At 37.8% G+C, this 20,570-nt stretch overlaps 2 protein-coding genes across 2 annotated transcripts; one reads left to right on the forward strand and one right to left on the reverse strand.

The window, feature by feature from the left end:
• Positions 1 to 455: 455 nt before the first annotated feature.
• On the forward strand, positions 456 to 7,434 carry LOC308404898 (corticotropin-releasing factor-binding protein-like; the record flags this gene model as incomplete). The annotated part of the gene is made up of 7 exons (XM_080895178.1): positions 456 to 548; positions 704 to 791; positions 1,577 to 1,734; positions 3,027 to 3,237; positions 4,414 to 4,568; positions 6,868 to 6,988; positions 7,280 to 7,434. Exons 1-7 carry the CDS (start codon positions 468 to 470, stop codon positions 7,432 to 7,434), a joined length of 969 nt encoding a protein of 322 aa, XP_080751304.1. The 5' UTR covers positions 456 to 467.
• An 11,382-nt stretch (positions 7,435 to 18,816) lies between these two features.
• On the reverse strand, positions 18,817 to 20,227 carry LOC308404356 (CD59 glycoprotein-like; the record flags this gene model as incomplete). The annotated part of the gene is made up of 3 exons (XM_080894383.1): positions 18,817 to 18,986; positions 19,081 to 19,217; positions 20,196 to 20,227. 3 exons carry the CDS (start codon positions 20,225 to 20,227, stop codon positions 18,817 to 18,819), a joined length of 339 nt encoding a protein of 112 aa, XP_080750509.1.
• Positions 20,228 to 20,570: the final 343 nt, after the last annotated feature.

Raw genomic sequence — 20,570 nt, forward strand, 5'->3', positions numbered from 1 at the left:
GGGGGGGGAATACGGTTCATCCCTCTTATCAGTGTTCCTGAGACTTGAAAAATCAATACCAACAGTATTTGGCAGTTCAAATATGTCCCACGAGCTATTATTTTTCAATGAAGAGTCACCAAATTGACCACAAAGCACTATGTTAGCCTGTCTACTCAATGTTAAGCTGTGTAGCGATTTTAATAAACACTGACATGTTTCAAGTATTGCATTTCCTCCAATGAATTCATACGCAGTAATTATTAGTTTCTAAACATCTGAATTCCCTAAAAACAGCCTTGAATGACCGCTTTTATTCACTCATTATCAAAGTCATTTTTAAGTCCGCACGGCTAAATGTTTGTCACTAACCCTCTGATGTCGGCCTGCCTGCCTGTCTGGGCTGCTATAAAAGCTGCGATCTCACAGGCAGCTCCGTTATTCTCCCCTCAGCTTCAGGACACACTCCTCGAGAGACGCACTTCAGCATGTCGGTGGCTCTGCGCACACAGCTGTTTCTCTTTCTTATCTGCGTTTCATTAAGGATGGGGCTCGCTCGCTACATCGAGGTAAGGTCGCGTTTGTAGTCGAGCAAAGTGGAATTTTTGATCAAGTGAGGCAGTCTGAACTCATGTCTGTCAAGTTTTTATGAGCAGCCCAGAGATGAAATCTTAGGTTTTCTGTTCGTTTGTATTTACTTGTTTGTTTTCCTTCTTCTTTTCAGGACAACGAAGCCTCAGATGGATTATATTCTTTGCTGAGTTTGGCCCAGAAAAGAGAATCAGAGGATTTTATTTTCCGCCGACCTCTCAGTAAGAACTGCTTAAAAATAGCTTTAAATCACCGAATTATACCAATTGCTGGATTTAAAACAGTAATTGGGTGAATGTTTATTTATGCACCAGTGCCCATTCAGTCACTTAATTAGAACATAGGCTACTAAACACGTTAGATAATTCATGCATTAATCCAAGCAAACATTTTTAAATGAAAACTGATGCTGTCCTCTGAGTAACACTTTGACCTCATGAGAAATTATTAAGGCTAAACTCAAATCCAGTATGTTTTCTGAACCCAATATATGTGTAATGTATTTTGTATCTGGCTGTGTGTGTGTGTTCATATGTGTGTTTGCCTCACCTGTATTCTGGGGGTGTATATATTTCATAGTCACTTATGGGGACCAATCCAGTTTGGTTTTTAATCTTTAATTCTACTTTGGTTACTTGGTGTGGTCAGGGTAGGTTTGGGACTGGGCGAAGGTTAGTTAACGTAAGTTAAAGTATAAGAGTTAGGCGAAAAGTTGTTATAGTTGGGCTTAGGGACCAACTGTGGCTCAGGAGTTAGCATGGGCTGTCAAGCACTTGGAAGGGCAGTGGTTTGATCCCCAACTCTTCCATTCTACCTGTTGAAGTATCCTGGGGTATGATGCTGAACCCTGAGCTGACCAAAAAAATGAGTTTGGGTGAATAAGACTTGTAATAAAAAGTGCTTTGGGTGCTCAGCTGGGGAAGAAAAGCTCTAAGTACTAGTCTCTAGAATATTTAAATGTATTTTTGGTCTGAAATGGAAAACTGACTGTGTGTGTGGTTTGTAGGATGCTTGGACATGCTGGCCACTGATGGCCTCTTCACCTTTGTGGCATCAAAGCCACAGCTGGCATGTGCAGCTTTCATCATAGCTGAGCCCAGTGAAGTCATCAGTCTGGAGCTGTCTGACGTCAGCATCGACTGCAGCGCTGGAGACTTCATAAAGGTTGGCACACACACTAAAAATAGCCCCCACACATATCCAACCCCTCTTTTAAGTGAAAGGCAGGGACTCCAAGGCTTTTTTCGGTTTAAACTCTGAATTCTATTTCATCTTCTTCCTGTGCATTTGAAATTAGGCCAAACAGGGTTAAGGCGGCGTTTAAGGGCCAAACACCACACTGGATGCTTTCTGCATTGGTCACATTACTCAGAGCAAGAGTGGGAAGAGAAGGCTTTAGTTCTGAAGCCAAGCCTGCCAGTGCAGATTTCAGTTCATGGCATAGGGAAAGGGGGACATTAGAATTTCATAAAGCCTAGGTTTACATGCATGTGATCTAGAAACCAAGAGCAGATTTGTGTAAATATTAGTAGGATTAATGTGCTCAATAAAACAAAACAGCACACCTCATTTTAAGACATGAGATTTACAGAATATTTTTAGAATGAAATTCATGTTGGATTATGCTTGTAATTAAATATTATTCACAGCACAGTAGTGTAGAATGTGCTGTATGGCATGTCGGATTACCCAATAAAACATGATGATTCATGTCTTAAGTTGAATAGAAAACACAAAGATTTGTTTTCACCAACCCACTGGATCAGAATCATTTTTATTTGACCAAGTCTGTGCACACAAACCAGGAATGTGACTCCAGTTCACTTACTGCTGTCAGCATGCAAGAAAGAAACATATAGGGCAGGGGTGTCAAACTCAAATACACAGTGGGCAAAAATTCAAAACTGGAACAAAGTTGCGGGCTAACGTTAGTATTTATTGAAATATATTTATTCCTCCAGATATAAGAATGAATCTTTTCTTATGTGCTCAAACACGTTTTGCTGAAAAACTGAATATGGAACAAGCAAAGCTTAATACTAAACAATATATATATTAGCTGTATAATACCAGTAGGCCAGCTCTGATAGTAATTTGGTATGGCTTCGTAGGCCAAATGTAATTAGGCTGCGGGCCAAATTTGGCCCGCGGGCCAGAGTTTGACACCTATGATATAGGGGGAAAAATCTTGGCAATTAGATTGCTTGTTTCTTTCTGTAAAAGCGAATTGGCTTCTTACATAAAGCTGATGAGTTATCTCTTAGTCATATAGTTAACAGCTTAATTTGGACATGCTAGCTGTCCTTGGCTTCTTCCACATTTTAAAAATTTATGCCTTGTATTTTCAGACACTGCTTCATGTTTTGTATGTGAAGGTGTGGAATAAGTGTGCTGAAATTAAGTAAGTAAAGGCATTAATTTTTGTATTTACTACATATCATATGTTCCTCTTCAAGATATTTGATGGCTGGGTTTTGAAGGGAGAGAAGTTCCCCAGCAATCAGGACCATCCTTTACCCCTCTACGAGCGCTACACAGACTACTGTTCCTCCACAGCACCAGGAGCCACCAGCCGCTCTTCTCAGAATGTTGCCATGATCTTCTTTCGCATTCACAGCCCTGCTAGTGGCTTCACCCTCGCTGTCAAGAAACTATACAACCCTTTCCGTGAGTCTTGTTATGCATCACTAAGATCAGTTTGTGGCCAAAACATCTAAAACCAAACATAAAACACTTTGAAGTCTTCGCGTAAAAGATTTGTGTTATTTTTTTGTTTTGTTTTTTTTATATGTCTTGTGAAATGAGGGGTACATTTGTGTGCACGCATGAGTGTACTTCCTGGACATTTGTGCTTGGTCGAGCTTTAATCAAGGCCAAGAGCGAGCGTAACGAATTGAGTGAGAAGGATGCACCTGTTTTCCAGCTGTTTGACAAACACAGCGTTAACATTGTGTCAAGAAACATAACTGTCACCGTCTGGCTGTAAGACAAAGACAAGGAAATAAAGGCTGCAGACAAAAAAAAACAAAACAGCAGTTTCAATTAATTATTTATAGGTTAACAGTGGTTTATCCCCTTGTTCACCATTAAGTGCAACCGTCTGCAGTTTAGGCCTTATATATGATCTAATCAAAGTGACAATAAAGCTACCTCACATATTCCATGCAACATAACAGTGTTACTCATTTAATACATAATAAAAGTCAGAGTGTTTCTAGAACATTCCTTAAATCTAAAAGTTTGGCTGGCAAACAGAATGGAGCTAACAGCTATATAAAAGTATGGATAAACGACTGAAATTGTTAACTAGCTCCACAGTCTACAGTTTAGACTGACTTAAACTGAATGATATGTATAAATGTTTGATGGAGGAAAAGCAAAAGTAACAATGAATGAATGATCAAAATGGTAAGGTAACCGTTACTGATGGGTAATATTTACCAATGGTAAGCTAGATGGTGACTGTGATAGTGGCTCTTACCAAAAATTGGATGTAAAAGATACACATACAACATTTAATTGTTTAATTAACAATTCAAACGTCTCTCTTCACATTTGATTAGCTCGGTTTCTTTACAACAAAAATGTGAAGGGAACAATATGAACAAAGTGGCAGCATTTTCAGACTCCCTTTTCCGTAATGCTTTTATGAATTCACTTTTCTTTCTTTCTTTCAGTTCTGTGATCAGAACTAGAATTGGATTTCCTTTCCAGCTGCCACCCGCTGATTCTGTCCTCTTTGTGACGTGAAGTGTCAGTAATGAGTTTCTCAGGTTATGGAGAACTAGAAATGTGAAATCTCTTCTCCTGTCTGTGCATGTGTCGATTTGTTCGTGTGGAAAGCCTGTAACATCATGTCTCAGAGTCCAGAGGGAAGCTTCACCATGGTGATGCCACATCAGCGCAAGAACTGCAGCTTCTCCATCATCTACCCCGTGGAGATCCGACTGACAGAACTCAGCCTGGGGCAGGCCAAAAGCAATGAGCTAAGTCCACAGGTAGATCACACACATGCATACACGCATGCATGTGCCCACAGTCACACACACACAATCTTCTTTTCTCTGTGAAATAAATATCTTACTGAGGCCAAATTCTGACACTTTAAATAGACCTTTAGCTTCAGCTGGACATTTTAAACGCATTCAGAGTGTGATATATATATATTTTTTTATTAAAGCTATTAATAATATTTGCATGTTTGTCTATGTCATCACACAAATTTTATTAGTACTTGGCAATTTTGATTTTAATTTTATTTTAATTTAATAAAGTATTGTTTAACTACAGAGATTTATTAATTTCATTTTCCTAACTGTAATGGGGAAATCACTTTAACTGATCGATCAGAGCTCAGTAGGCGTAATTAGCACCGGGATGTCATCTTCCTACATCTAGAGGGAAGCTGATGAACACAGGAAATGGAAAAACAAACAGTTATGAGACTGAAACTAAAGTGAAGCCTGGAGCTTGAATGAAGCCTTTCAGTGTAGAATTTCATGTTCTCATTGTGCCAGAGAGGACTTTCTTCAGGTATTCAGGCTCAAAAGTATGTTATGGTAGGTTAGGTTAATCCAGTGGTCCTCCAACTGTGTGGCGGGTTCAGAACAGAGCCACTGCAGTTGGAGCATGGAAGACTAAGGGAAAAGGATGTAAACTAAAGTTGGGCATGCCAGAAAAAGTTTGAGAACAACTGGGTTAATTGGTGATTTTATATCATGAATGATGTGATTGGTCCACCGTCTCACTTTGTTAGTCCTATTACAGATGGATGACCATTCTATTCATACCAGAATCTATTAGGATAGTTTCCAATTTTCTGTTGCATTCACCACATGCTGATATTATACCACAATCAACTGAAAATATTGTCATTGAAAGTAATCCAGGATTTTGGAGAGTCATCCAAAAACAGTGTTATGTTTGGCAAATTGGCTGCTGAGCCTCACTGCCACTGTAAATTACTCTGTGTTCATAAGTCCCACTCCAATAGGTGGAAAAAAAGAAAACAGAAAATAAATCCTCAATGGCAAATGGTCTAATGAGACTAAATGAAAACATCACTGTGGTTAATAGATGGAAGAGTTTTAGCAAACCACTTTAGCTAAACTAAATATTATTCATTGTGTGTAGATTATAATGTTAAACCCTCATACTAAATGTTTGAAGATGATCCTCAGTTTTTAATGTTAAATAAGGAATAGTAATGACAAATGGAGTCAAAAATAATAACCATAAGTCTAATAAACATTTTTAATAACAGTTTATGAATTTTAGAAAAAAGCTAGCAGGTGAACACAGCAGAGCACTTACCAGTCATATCGAAGTCTTACCCCTGAAATACACCATGTCCTTGACTTTTCATCTGTTACACAGTTTTGTTCGGTAAAGTGCTTCAAATCACACAGTGTTGCAAGGGCAGAGGGTGTAGTTTCCACGGGATCTTTTATTTTGAAAACTGACCAGATTTTCTGTGACATTCCTGTGCCTGATGTCCTGCCCTCCTCATCTACTCTGTGCAGCTTGACAGAGCCTCTGTTAAATAAACAAACAAATATATAAATACATTACATATAAATACAACAATGCAGAGAAGCTTCTCTGGTGTCTGGTAGAACCAGAACGCTAAGCAGAGGCTCCCAGATTACTACAATTTCTGCTATAATGACAATTCCACTATTAGAAAAGTGAGGTTAACTAACGTTAACAAGAGCTGAAGTGTGTAATGGAAAATGTGTTAATGGAAAAAAAAAAACATAACTAAGTAGTACTTATTAATTACTTAATTAATAGTAAGTAATGAGTAGTCATAAAAGCTATTACATGAAATGCAACTCTCTATGAATAAGGGAAGGAGAAAAGTGGTACAAAGCATGCTCATAAAGGTGTAATATAATAAATAATAAATTAATAAAGTAAAATATTCATTTTTAAATATCTGAAAAACAACATCCTGTTAACTGCCTCTGTTTAAATTCTGAGGAAAACTGTATGTATTCCAAATTCAAATATTACAAAAATCGTTTGTGTAAACATTTTTCAGTCAAATGAAGTCATTTCATTTGAATCCTTTGCAGTATTACTTTTTCATTGTGTTACAAGCACCTGCTCAATAGAGAACCATGAAACACTGGAATCACATCTCCACTTGGTTGGCCTTTTCCAGGTTAACATATAGTACTTTTATTGGTCCAAAGAGCTCCACAGGAAGTTTTAATGGCAGTTTTCTATGTAACAAAGTAAAGTCTTTATCTGGACTTCACCATCAAAATATTTTGTTGATCATTTATTTTACAGAGACTGGCGTGGTCTGGCTGCTCAGGGTCAGGTGACTATGTGGAGCTGCTGGGAGGGAATGGGGTGGATACCTCTAAGATGTTCCCTGTGGCCGACCTCTGTTTCTCCCTCAGCGGACTCGGTGAGTCTGTGTCCATCACTGTGTCCAAGAAACACTTTTACTAGTAATTATGATGTGCTGTAAAAGAGTCCTACAAAATAAAAACATCCCACATAGTGAAATATCCAATGCAATTCACATTTTATGTTTACATATATTTGCTGTTTTTACTTGTAAAAATACTGCAATACAGATACAAAGTAAATGTTTTTGCTGCCAATGTAACCAGAGTAAGTAGGGCTGGCTACAGAACAAAAATTCTTGGATGGTAGAGTGTAAAGTATGTGTTTTCCTCTCCTTGTGGCCCTTCAGCCCAGATGAAGATTGGTTGTGATAACTCAGTGGTGAGGCTCGTGTCCAGTGGGAACTATATCAACCGTGTTTCCTTCCAGTACCAACTACTGGAACACAATGAGCTTCCCAAGGCCCGAGAGAACAGTTTGGAAAACTTCTGCACTGTGGAATAAGATGTCACAACACATACGCATATGTACACTTGTGAGCACACACAGTCATTCATCTCTCTGTTAAAAAATACCACTTTAATGAAAGTGTCACATTTAACTAATTGTATTAGTAAGTATTTTGTATTGTATTTGCCAAATATTTTATTAAGCTATTATGTTAGCTTTGATCATAGCCTATTTATTTAAAAAGAATATTCTCCTTAAAGTTATGGGTGATAGTGGATTTTTTTCCTTTTTAATTATTTGTCATTAAAATTTGTTGTTTGTGGTTTTTAGTTAGTTTGACATCCCTGCTGCCTCTTTTCTTTATATTGCCTCGACGATTTAAGAAATAAATATGAACTGCATGATGAAGCACATTTTCACTGTTTTTGTGAGCAGCTCTCCTTTTCCAGGTCTACTTCGATTTCATTATATAACTGCATATTCCCTCAGGGCTTGCTTTACTGGCATGTTTTGTGGCATCCATCCATTTGACTGATTAATGCTACTTTCTTTAGAGCTGAAGAGAGAAATGCTTTAATCTGGCCAGGCTCTTAATACATAGAGTGATTATGAGCTACTGCATTTTTATGAGTTTCTGTGAGACTGAATTTAAGTGACGTGAACTTGAATTGCATTTCATTAAATTTAATTCAATTAAATTCAAGTTAATTTATTGTAGCACTGAATCGTGACAGCAGTTGAGAAGTTCCAGTGCACTTTATACTGCGAGGTAAAGACCCTGCAGTATTAGTGAGAAAACACCAACAAGTAAGCACGATCTTGGTGACAGTGGAGAGGAAAAACTCCTTTTAAGCAAGAAGAAACTTCCAGCAAAACCAGACCAGGTTCACAGAAGGGCAGCCATCTCCTGCAACCACACTATCTGGTGTAGCGGCAAGCCTGGGTCTTTCTGGGTGGAGTTTGCAAACACCCTCTCTTCCTGCGTGGGTTTTTTCCTCCCACAGTTGAAAGACATATAAGTTGGCCATAGGTGTGAATATGAGTATGAATGGTTGCCTGCTTCTCTGTGTTAGCCCTGTGATGGACGGGTGGCCCGTTGAGGATATACCCCAAATCTCACACTATGACAGCTGGGAGAGGCTCTACCCCACATCTGGCCCTGAACTGAACGGATGATAGATAAACATAGATGGATGGCACTGATCCTTGCAAGTGAAAAATGTATTTCTTTAGCATACACTAATGTACATTATGTCCAAATGTAAAATGTTCATATTGCTGCACACAGATACACCACCTTATATCAAAACAAAAAAAAAACATGAAGTCTAGATGGAATCTTTGCATTTTAATCAGAGATGTCCTTGATATACCTTTAAATGACAGCAATTTGAACATGTATGAGCATTTCAGCATTAAGATTATGTTCCTGGCAATCAGTATTAAGCAATGACGCATGCACTTCTTCTATTTTTTTATAATCCAATTTGCTCCAGATGCAAACTCTAAAACAGCTTTCATAGTGGTTCGTCGATGCTCATAATTAAAAGGGATTAATACAGACAGCATAGAATTATAACACCACATTTTTCTAAAAGTATGACCACTCTCCGTCACTGACTGTTTAACCCTAATCTCTTACATACTATACCTACAACTGTGGATCATAACTCTGAATGAATGTGCAGCTCTTAATGGGATTATCCCACAAGCCTCAGCATTCTTATTCCTCTCGACATCCTTCTGAGTGGCTCTCTTTTGATCTTCTCCTTACGTGGAATTAATCTCAAACCTGCTCAGCTGTGATGATTCAATTAACCAGCGGATGTCTTTTTTCGCTCGATCTGTTGCAATTTTCAGCCTTCATTAGAGAATGAAATGCACTTTGGGTGCCATTGAAAGGAAAATAGTCAGATGTTTTGTTTTCTTTCTAGCTTTATGCACATCAGCATCAAATACTCCGTAATGTAATTTTAGTGGCCTATCATCGTGGACTAGAAATGAGTTTGTCAGGCTAATATGCGTCACAAGTCCTTGTGGATGACGTGTGACCCTTTACAGAATGAGGCATGCTTATATTATTATTAACATTGATGTAAGAAAATGAGAGAGTAATGTTTATTTAAGATATTATTTACACGGGACTGGTTAATGAATACACATCAACAAGAAAAATCGGTCACTCCTATTCAGTATCCTCCTCCTTTCCTTCCCTGTCTCGATCTGTTCCCAAAGAGATGCTCTCAACAGTATGTGATTTGTAGCATAACATTGAATTTTTTTCCTATTATAAAGACCCTTTAAAAATATACACACAGACCTTGAAGTGGAACGCTGGGGACTTTATTTGTGTAGCTTGTATCTGTGGGAATAGACTTTTAATGAACTGCTATTTAATCCTGTAAGAGAATATATATAAACATTCCTGTATTTTACATGTGTTTTCAGTGGCAGCAGCAGCAGCTTTGAAAACTAGAAATTCAGTCTTTTTGTACTTAGATAATATTTTACAGTTCTGGCCGCTGACTTGTGAGCTATGATAATAAAACACCAGGCAGGTTGGTGAGCAGTGAACAGTGTCCTCTATCTGTGGTCATTGTGGTCATTCAGCAAAATTATGTTTTGTGTTCATCACTTATTGTTTTGCTAATAATTTACTGCACGTTAACGGAGAGCTCTCATATCACTAATTATTTGAACGATTAAAAAGAAGCTTCATATATTAATTTATGTCTATACAATTTGAAAACATACAAGAGATCACATTTAATTGTCCCTTTGATGTAATCCAGCTGAGAAAAATTTAACATGATTTCAAAGCTGTTTTTAATCAAACGTTTTGTCTAGTGATGGCCAAATGAAGCTTTCCGAAGCACTGAAGCTTGTATTGAAAAACGGTTCATTACTCGAAGCTTTTCAACACAGTCCTCTCCGGTGACATCTGGTGGTGAAAATTTTGAAGAGCAGCTTGAATCTGCAAAATAAAACGGACTGCTCAATTATCACTGCTCACTCAAGAGTGGAGTTCTCTCTGATATTGGGCCACCGTTCCGTTGCTTTGAACATGTAATTGGTTTTGTTTTCTCGATTGGGGGGCTGAAAAAAATGTAATGCGTATCTGCGTAATACATTTTGATCAATAAACTTTCCCTATTTAAACATGCACTATGGTGTGGCCTTTCTTTGCTCATAACTCCTTGATGTTGGTAAATACAATAAGTGAGCAATATATATAATATACATATGATAATGCACAGCACATTATGGAGTATGCCCCTGCTGTGAAGTCCTGCCTCCATCTACTTGTCGTTTAATCACTGGACAGCTGGACAGGTTCATACAAAATATTAGATTAGGCCAATTCCTATACATATTTTTGACCTAGGGGTGGGATTGATTGTGAACTGGAAAGGGAAAATGCTTAGGGGGCTGAGTACGGCTGCATCGTCACTGATTTGTAGAATCCTTTTGATTCGATACAGGATCCGATTCAATTTGATTGGAATCTGGAAAGTTTTGCCTCAGTCAGAAATATTACAATTCTGATCATTTAACAGTATATATCCATAATTTCGTATCTATTAAAAGAAAGCTGACACATGTGAGACTTAATTAGAGATGTAAACAGAGAGTTATGAAACCTGCAGCTGCAGAAGCCAGCGAAAAAAAAAAAGAGGCAAACACAGCGCGGACCCGACGACGCACCAAAATCTGACTCTGACGCGTCGGGTCCGCGCTCTGTGTTCACGTTTGTATGCAGAATCCGTAAACCTGCTCCTAGTTACTGTTTTAGCTGCATGGTGTTTGACGACATGTTGTGAGGTTTAACCTGAGATGCTGGCGTTTCAGGCATAATAACGTTAATTTACAAATCGACACGGGATTTTAATGAATCAATATCACTTTATTCAATTTAGCATGGATTGTAATCAGAAAAGCGATAATCAAAACCCACCCCTAATCAAGAACTTGCAAAGTAAAAACATGATCTATGTAAGGTAGCCCTTTTGTTATTTACAGTTAAAAAGAGGATTAGTGTTACTGTGTGCTGGCTGAGTCTGTTTCTTTTCTTAGAAATAGTTTCTCCTGCCCTGGAGAAAATCCACTTGCATGGAACAGAAGAGGCTGTGGAGTGCAGGAACCACACTGCAAGCTGGTAGATATGCAGGTATTCCTGGGTCCTGCAGACTATCACCTAAAAACAATAAACAAAATGATTTTCTAAACTGTAGCAATGTAATGTACGTATAGGGGGGGGGGGGGGGGGGGGGGGGGGGGGGTTAGAAATGACTGAAAGATTGATAGGCTCTGTTTTGAGTTTTGTTCAAAAAAGAATGACTTCATATAGGGAAAAATATATATCACATATGCAGGACACCTTAAACTAGTTTTTTAATTAAGCAGCAAGGCAGAACAAAGTCGGGGCTGTATCAAGACACGAGGACTAAACCCCAATTCAACCAGACCCAGAACTGATCCGGAATTAAAACAGGACTACAACAGTTCAAAATCAGGACTACTTAGGATTTAACCAAGACAGAACCACAATCAGAACTAGATGATAGTAGCACTAAAAATCATCATAGACCTGCACTACACTTATTTTTTTAATTCTACCAAAGTCCACTATTTAGATTGAGAAAAGTTTATATAATTATTTAGCCTTGTTGTGCAAACAAGCCTGCATAACTTAATAAATGTAGAATTTGAAAAATAGCAAACCTAAAAAGAAACACTAGGTACGAGATACATGAGGACCTATGATACGGTGATACTTTTGGTAAACAACCATTTGACTAACATGTGTGTCTCACCTGCTCTTGTTCATCTCTGTTCTGTCCTCATTCTCCATCTCCCTCTCTGTTCCTCTCTCTCCCTCTCTGTTCCTCTCTCTCCCTCTCTGTTCCTCTCTCTCCCTCTTTGTGCTGACAATCATCAAATATACAGTTGAAACCAGATATTTACAAACTCTTCAGATCAAAACACAAACACTTTTTTAATTGTAACATCAAATCAGACTAAATGTTTATTTTTTTAGATTGATAAATATAAAAACATATTTGTTAACTTTAAGAGTAAAGAGAGAAACTATCTGTATTTCTTAATTGCAAATGGCACCAAATTGTATTCATAATTGAGCCACACTTATGGAGCTCCACAGTTGTCTTCCTGGTGTTTTGGTTGACATCTCTTGATTTTTCCCATGTCAAAGAAACAGGCTCTGTGTTTTGCTTTATATGCATCCACAGGTGTGCCACCAATTTACTCACATGGATTCTACTAACCTATCAGAAGCTTCTTCAGCTCAGAACAGAAACGTCTGGAGTTTCTTATTAATTAACAAACTTAGTGTACATGTACTCCTAAATTTGATCAAAGTGATAAAAATAGAAGCTCTGTCTCTCTTTATTCTGACATTTAACTAATTCAAAAGATATTTTCAATATTTATCTAAAAGTTTACTCTAAATTGATGTTGTACAGTAAAAATGTTTTGTGTTTTCTCCCTAAAGTGTATGTAAATATCTGGTTACAAATGTGAATATACTGCTGTGTACTGAAATCCCTCTCGTTTTGCATAGAAATATACTGAACAACATACAAAGCATAATATATAAAATAACATTTACCTGAGTTTTTTCTTTGAAAGAACCCTCGAATGTCCATTCTTATGTTTCAGTACATAACTGAAACCGATTTAGTCGGGGAGGGTAAGAACTGAAAATATGAAATAAACACACGTAAGCTAAGACTCTAAAAAAATAGCATTTGTTCGGCTTTTCATTTCGCCATTTGTTGATTCACTTGAAGAGCAAGTAACGTAATATTGGTCAAGTGATCAGTTTGATATCAATCTTTCGTGATGCACCGTCATATTTACATTATTTGTACGGTACGAATGATTTGCTTTGGTACCTGGTCAAACTTAAGCTCTCCTTAGTATGGCTGGCTCCGTTTCTCCAACAGCGCACTCACAGGCAGCAGCTGCCCCGCCCCCTCGCTCAGTCGCTTAGTGCCTGAGCTCGGATCATACCAATATCAGGGGGGATTCACGCACAGTCGTAAATTCCCACAGTGTGCACTATGTGCTTCGAATATTGTGTGTACTTTTTCTTTTATACAGTTGTCAGCCAGGCATCTAACTATGAAAAATTACACTCCAAAAGATCCCGGGCTTCTGACAAAACTACCCGGGCTTAAGCCCAGTAAGCCACCCCCACGCTCCGCCCCTGTCTGTCACCATCAACACACTCCACGAATCCCGTGGATGATTCACTTCCTTATATCCGTTTGAATCAGGTACCGAAGCAGTTACGTGCGTAATGAAGCTTCGGACGTCACTGGTCACGTGACTTTTGCCAAACGAAGCAAGCCTTGACACAGTGCTTCTGAACCAGTGTGTTGTTTTTTTCGACACACGCTCCGGAGCGTCAGCTTCAAGCGGGCCATCACTAGTTTTGTCTCATGGTTGAACTTCATTCGACCATGGCCTGCAATGACTTTGCCAAATTCTTCACTGAAAAAATCCAAAAAATTAGACAAGCAATTGGTACATCAACAGCAGATCCAGGATATGTACTGTGTCCACCAAAAAACTGTTTAAACACCATGAAACAGTTTCAACCTATTAACAGCAAAGACCTGGAGGACATCTTAGGTCAACTGAACTCCTCCTCCTGCTGTTTAGATGTCCTGCCAACAAGTTTTTTCAAAAAGGTCTCAAAGAGTTTAGAGTCAGACCTGTTACAGATCGTCAACTTTTCTTTATTATCAGGTGTGTTTCCAGAATCACTAAAAACTGCTGTAATCAAACCTATACTGAAAAAGGACAATCTTGACAAGACACAAATGAACAACTACAGGCCGATCTCAAATCTCCCGTTTTTAAGTAAGATCATTGAAAAAGCAGTTTCTCAACAGCTCAGTTACTTCTTAAAACAGAATAATTGCTACGATGCCTTCCAGTCAGGTTTTAGACAGAACCACAGCACTGAAACCGCTCTGACCAAAGTGTTTAATGACATATGTCTGAATACAGACAGTGGAAAAATGTCAGTCCTAGTTTTACTGGATCTCAGTGCAGCATTTGATACAGTTGACCACAACATATTACTCAAACGACTGGAGAACTGGACAGGTCTTTCAGGAACTGTACTAAACTGGTTCAAAACATACGTAGAAAACAGGAAATACTTTGTATCAATAGGTAACTTCACATCTGAGCAGACAAGTATCACATGTGGAGTTCCCCAAGGTTCCATCTTGGGACCCCCTCTGTTTAACATCTACATGCTCCCACTGGCACAGATTATAAACAACAACAAAATAAACTATCACAGCTATGCAGATGACACACAAATATATATCACAATGTCACCAGGAGACCGAGGCCCTGTACAGGCTCTTGGTAAATGCATTGAGGAAATCAATGACTGGTTGTGCCACAATTTTCTCCAGCTAAACAAAAACAAAACTGAGGTAATAGTCTTTGGCGCCAAAGAAAAACGATTACAGGTCACCAGAGAACTTCAATCTATACATCTAAAAACCACAAACCAGGCGAGAAATTTGGGTGTAGTGATGGATGCAGACCTAAACTTAGAAAAACACATTAAGACAATAACAAAGTCAGCTTACTATCACCTCAAGAATATATCAAGGATAAAAGATCTGATGTCTCAACAGGACCTGGAAAAACTAGTCCATGCATTCATCTTTAGTAGGCTTGATTACTGTAACAGCATCTTTACAGGTCTACCTAAAAAATCAGTCAGACAACTACAGCTCATTCAGAACTCTGCTGCTCGAGTCCTCACTAAGACCAAAAAAGTGGACCACATCAGTCCAGCTCTGAGGTCCTTACACTGGCTGCCTGTCCGTCAGAGGATAGACTTTAAAGTTCTGATGCTGGCCTATAAAGCTCTGAATGGTTTAGGACCAAAATACATCAATGACCTCCTGACCCAGTATGAACCATCCAGATCCCTCAGGTCATCTGGATCCGGTCTTTTATCAGTTCCCAGAGTCAGAACCAGACACGGAGAAGCTGCATTCAGCTTTTATGCTCCTTATATCTGGAACAAACTCCCAGAAAGCCTCAGATCAGCTGAAACACTCAGTTTATTTAAATCCAGGTTGAAGACTCACCTGTTCTCAGCTGCATTTGAATAAAGCACCAAATCCACACTTTAAGCTTAAATTTCAAAACTTACATTTAACTACTGATTTTATCTACTGTTCTGATTTTATCTGTTTTGATTTTATATACTGTTGTTTGTTTGTTTGTTTGTTTGTTTGTTAATTAGTTAGTTAGTTTATTTGCTTGTTTTATTCAATTTTAAATCATGCTTTTTATTTGTTCTTGTTTCTAATGTCTCTGTAAAGCACTTTGAATCACCTTGTTGTTGAATTGGGCTATACAAATAAACTTGCCTTGCCTTGCCTTGCCTTGCCTTGAAGTTATGAGACTGATGGAAGGACTGTGAATTAACTTCATTTCACTCCAAGACAAATAAAGGTGATATATTAAACTGATATTGTAACTGTTATCACTGAATACACACACTTACTCACACATGTCTAGTGCAAATCAGTCTACTTCAGATGTTAACAAGAGCAGCTGATCTGCAGAGCAATCATATCCAATACATGCACTAATTTTTTCACCCACTGCAGTGATTTAGTCAACTGTATCAGTTGACTCTCAAAGTTCCATCTGGTATTATTCCTAAAAGACATAATTATGCTGTTTCTACTGCTATAGCTTTCCATTCATTTGAGAATTTAAGCAGTTATGAGGACTTACAGTGGTGAATATTTTTTTTATATTGTAATATAATATTTTTTTTGTATTAATCAGCTAACTGATAACATGGTTAGTAAAAGTTAGGGTAAACAAGGAGGTCATACCTTTTCATTATATTTCATTGTATTGTGTGGATACAGCTCATGGAAGATATTTTTACGTGTGCTACATCAAACAGTAGCCATTAAAACAAAACTGCAGTTCATGGAGTGGACGATTAAAATAAGTCAGTCCCATTATCTCCCATGTTAAAATGTAAAACTTAACTGCTAAGTGAAACTACAACTTTAGCAAAGAAATAGATGGTTTGAACCACTCATACTACACATTGGTTTTGGACATTCTGAAACTTCAGCAAACTTATTTTGTATGCTGCCATGTTGGTTTTTTGGAGCCAGAAGTTATTTTACATTGATGAAAAGGTGGCCTGCTAATTTATCAGTTAACACTATCGAGCTTAGTTAAGCTATACAGGTACAATATACAGAAAAATTATGGCTGAGTATAGGACAAATAAATTTTTAGCATTTTAATCACCAAAACTGAAGAACAAATTTTTGGCATGGTTTAACCCCATAGAAAGCCATGATATTAATCTATTCAAATGCTCCAAAAGGCATGAACAGCACACACATATACACACACACACACACACACGGACATGCACATGCAGACACACTTACACCCAGTGAAGATGTCCACTTTAATTACTTTAAGTAGTGGTTGAGTCCTGCCAGACTTTGACTAGCTCCAGCTGCCCAGTAATGCGCCTATCTCAGGTATCCAGGTGGATGAGTTATTATAAAATTCCCCCTACAGGACTGTTATGAGCATATAGAGCCTAAAACTGTGTTTTTTACCAGGTTTCAAATATGCTTTCTAATGGTGTGAATTTGACATTTTAAAATTGGAGGATTGATGGGGACTGATTGCTGTTTGGACTCAAGTTCCACCTAAAGGAAGGAATTGCAATTTTTGACAGGTTTGCATTGGCTTGTATGTTTGTCCATGAACTTGTCCGTTTGAGTACTGTTAAGGTATGTGCAATGTTAAAAGTAGGGGTGTTGCTGCTTTGATCTACAGGTGTGTGGACACAGGCAGCGGTAGCCTCATCTAATTGGAGTCACTAATTTGGACTCAAATTATCTGACAAATATAATGTCTTACAGTACAGAGCTTTTTAGAAGTCTGTAGTCCAGTTTTGGTGAGTCTAATTGTAGTACTTAATTAGTATCTTACTTCCCAATTAGTTATTGTGCATTACATCCACATGGTTTATAGACACAGCTTGCTTAGTGTTTTAGAGCTGATATCTTACTGTTCAGTCCTCTTGTCTAAATATGATTATTACTTGTCCCAGAAACCAGTGGATACTGGTTTTGTAGACAACCCTTGGTTTAGTTATCTTTGAACTGTTTTCTGATCTAAAGAAATTTATAAACTTAAATATTAGTATTTTTCTACTTGTGAATATTTTTCCAAATTTTAACCAAAATCAAAGAATGATTTTCTTGAATCATGAAGATTAGATTTTCCACATAACTATAAGAGGAAGAGTAACATTCAGCATCTTAGGTGCATGCAAGGCCAAATTCCAGTTTCTTTCCTTTTCACTCTGTATTGGCTCAAGACTGATTGAAAAAAGCACTCTGAACTTTTCTTCATCAATACAGTCATTATGTAATAAATCACTTTGAATAGAGTTTTGTAAGTAATACCCTGCTTGGTGTAAACTTTCTCTTTCAGAACTGCAGAACTGCTCATTTACTGGCTCCACTTTGAGAAATTAGATTATAATGCACAGCTATAAATATCTAAGTCTGTAAATACTGGAGATCACTAGCTTGCACATTTTGAAGGTAACATTATGTAATTTTATAAGTGCTACAGTGGATTATTATCACATTACATCAGGAGAAATGCAGCACAAAAATAATGCTGAGAGTCAATGCAATGAACAGCTCTTTAAATTAATAGTAGAACATATTTATATAAGAAAATGCCAAATACAAGAAGCCAAATGACTGTCATCATAGTTTGCATGTAAAAGCTGATTCACACACTCAATAGATCTGATCATAGTTATATAGTTTCTATGACTCCAATAACTCTGATAAGCTCAGGAATCTCAAGAGAGATGCCATTTGATTTCTCCTACACTGCCCTCTGCTGCATGGTTTCTATTACTACACAGGTAATGAGGCAATGCTATGTACCAGATGGAGAATATGTTGTCTGAATAAACTAGCTGCAATTTTCTTGATGAATGCTTTGTTATTTGGTTTTTCAATCCATCACTTTAGATTTAGATACATTACATTTTTATACAATAAAAAGTCTGAAGAAGATAAAGTTGTTGTTGTTTTAATATAAATAAAAGAAAACAAACATCTGAAATATACAGTATCTGAATCAAACATTAGAGAAACTGCAGAGGTTGTCATCAGAATAATTGCAGATAAACAGAATCAAAATCAAAAATCCTCTCAGTAGATCATTTTTAGATTTCAATGGCTTCCTTTTAGCTACAAATACATTTGATTACCAGTGTGTTCTCCTTCATTTTTGAAAAATTTACAAAACTAAAGGAGATTTAAATTTATGAAGGCATGAAAATAAAAATGATGACCTTCAGATGAAGAGTGTAATAATAGCCAATGGCGCTAAAAGCAGAGGCACAAAGACGCCAGTTTGCTTTGCTCCATTACACAGGTCTTCACTACAACATCTGATACCCAAAGAATCAGCTATGTTGCACATATCTCTTCTCAAGCACTCTTTGGTGATCGTATTTTCAGCAACTGTAACAGAGAAAGACAACAAACATGACCTGGCCAAGTATGCTGTTAGAAAATGCAAACATTAGGGCCCCTCATGGTGTTAACTGAAGCCTACCTAGGGTGGTGGAGCAGTAGTCATAACCCAGAGGACATATTCGAGTACAGCTGCCAGGATTTGCACCCAAGCAGGTGTAACACATTAATCCATATACTGAAGGCAAACAAAAACAGTTTACAAAGACCGAGAAAAAACTGAATAAATAAATAAATGGATGCTGGTCGTAAATGCTCTTACCTGGTGCCAGTATCATACAGAAGGAAGCAACAGACACAAACAGCCTCACTGTGGGTCTTTGATCAAATGTGCAAGCGCAGAGAACTGGAAACCTGTCAGACCTTTGGTGTCAAATGAAACTTCTCCACTGTTTTCCGCATTATATGACTTCAAAATGCATTATTTCATTACTTTGGCTTTGTACCAGCAACTTTTTATGTCTGGGTACTTGACTTGTCTTTCTTTAATGTTGGTCTTTATTGTAAATGTTGCTCTCCACAATTCCACTAATTCATCATCAACCCATTTTCCAGGAATTCCAGTGCTGATAAGAATTTAATTATCCTGAGTGAAACCATACATTTGTCTGGTGTTTGTGCAGTACATACCAAAACACTTAAGTGAAGTGATTGAAGCTGCCACACCCAAACACTTTAATTTCTAATGAATTAGAGTTGAAACAGAAAATTTAAAAAGTCTGCAATGACGTTAATAGCACTGTAGGTTAGACACAACACAAGTGCACCCATGATACCTGCCAGCTTTAGCATCCATCAAATAAATTCTAGCTTAATTCAAACTGTAACAACGGCACCAACAGTTCTCTTCTTGCACAACAGTCACACACACACACACACACACACACACACACACACACACACACACACACACACACACACACACACACACACACACACACACACACACACACACACACACACACAGGGTCTGAGCTTGTTGGTCTATAATAGCATTAATAGATCTGCGTCATTAATCTGCTCCCAGAAAAGGAAGAGTCTCTCAGAGCATCACAATTTAAAGAGACAACTCACCCAAAAAATTCAATCAATTACTTTGGCAGTATGCCTTTAATTATAACATATAATCGCTCCTTCATCACGCCAAAAGATTCCACAAAAGTTGAAACTGTCAATATAAGGCATAAATCAGCTCACCTCTGTTTGGCCTGTCTGCTCTGTCCAGCCATCACTAATAAGCTTGGCCTTTTTCTCCTGGATTAAAGGCCTTGTGTAGGAGGCATTTGAGAGGTTGAGGTTAGAATGTCGCGCTAACTTCAGCATGTCATTCCTTTTTATTCTCATTCATTCTGTTTGTTTTATTCCAGATATATTTTTATTTCTTGTTTATAGACAGAAACAAGTCTAGTCATCAGAGCGATGTGGACTCAGCGCTGTAAGAATAATAAAGTCTTCTTTGTGAGTTAAAGTTCAGGACAAGTAGGGTTCAGCACTTAACTATAGAGCTGTAAAGGTCATGACATTATTGCCCAATATAGCTCGTTCTTATTGAGTCAGCCAGCCACGACAGAC

This window comes from Rhamphochromis sp. 'chilingali' (assembly GCF_963969265.1).
Source record: "Rhamphochromis sp. 'chilingali' genome assembly, chromosome: 10".
In the NCBI taxonomy this organism is placed as follows: Eukaryota; Metazoa; Chordata; class Actinopteri; order Cichliformes; family Cichlidae; genus Rhamphochromis; species Rhamphochromis sp. 'chilingali'.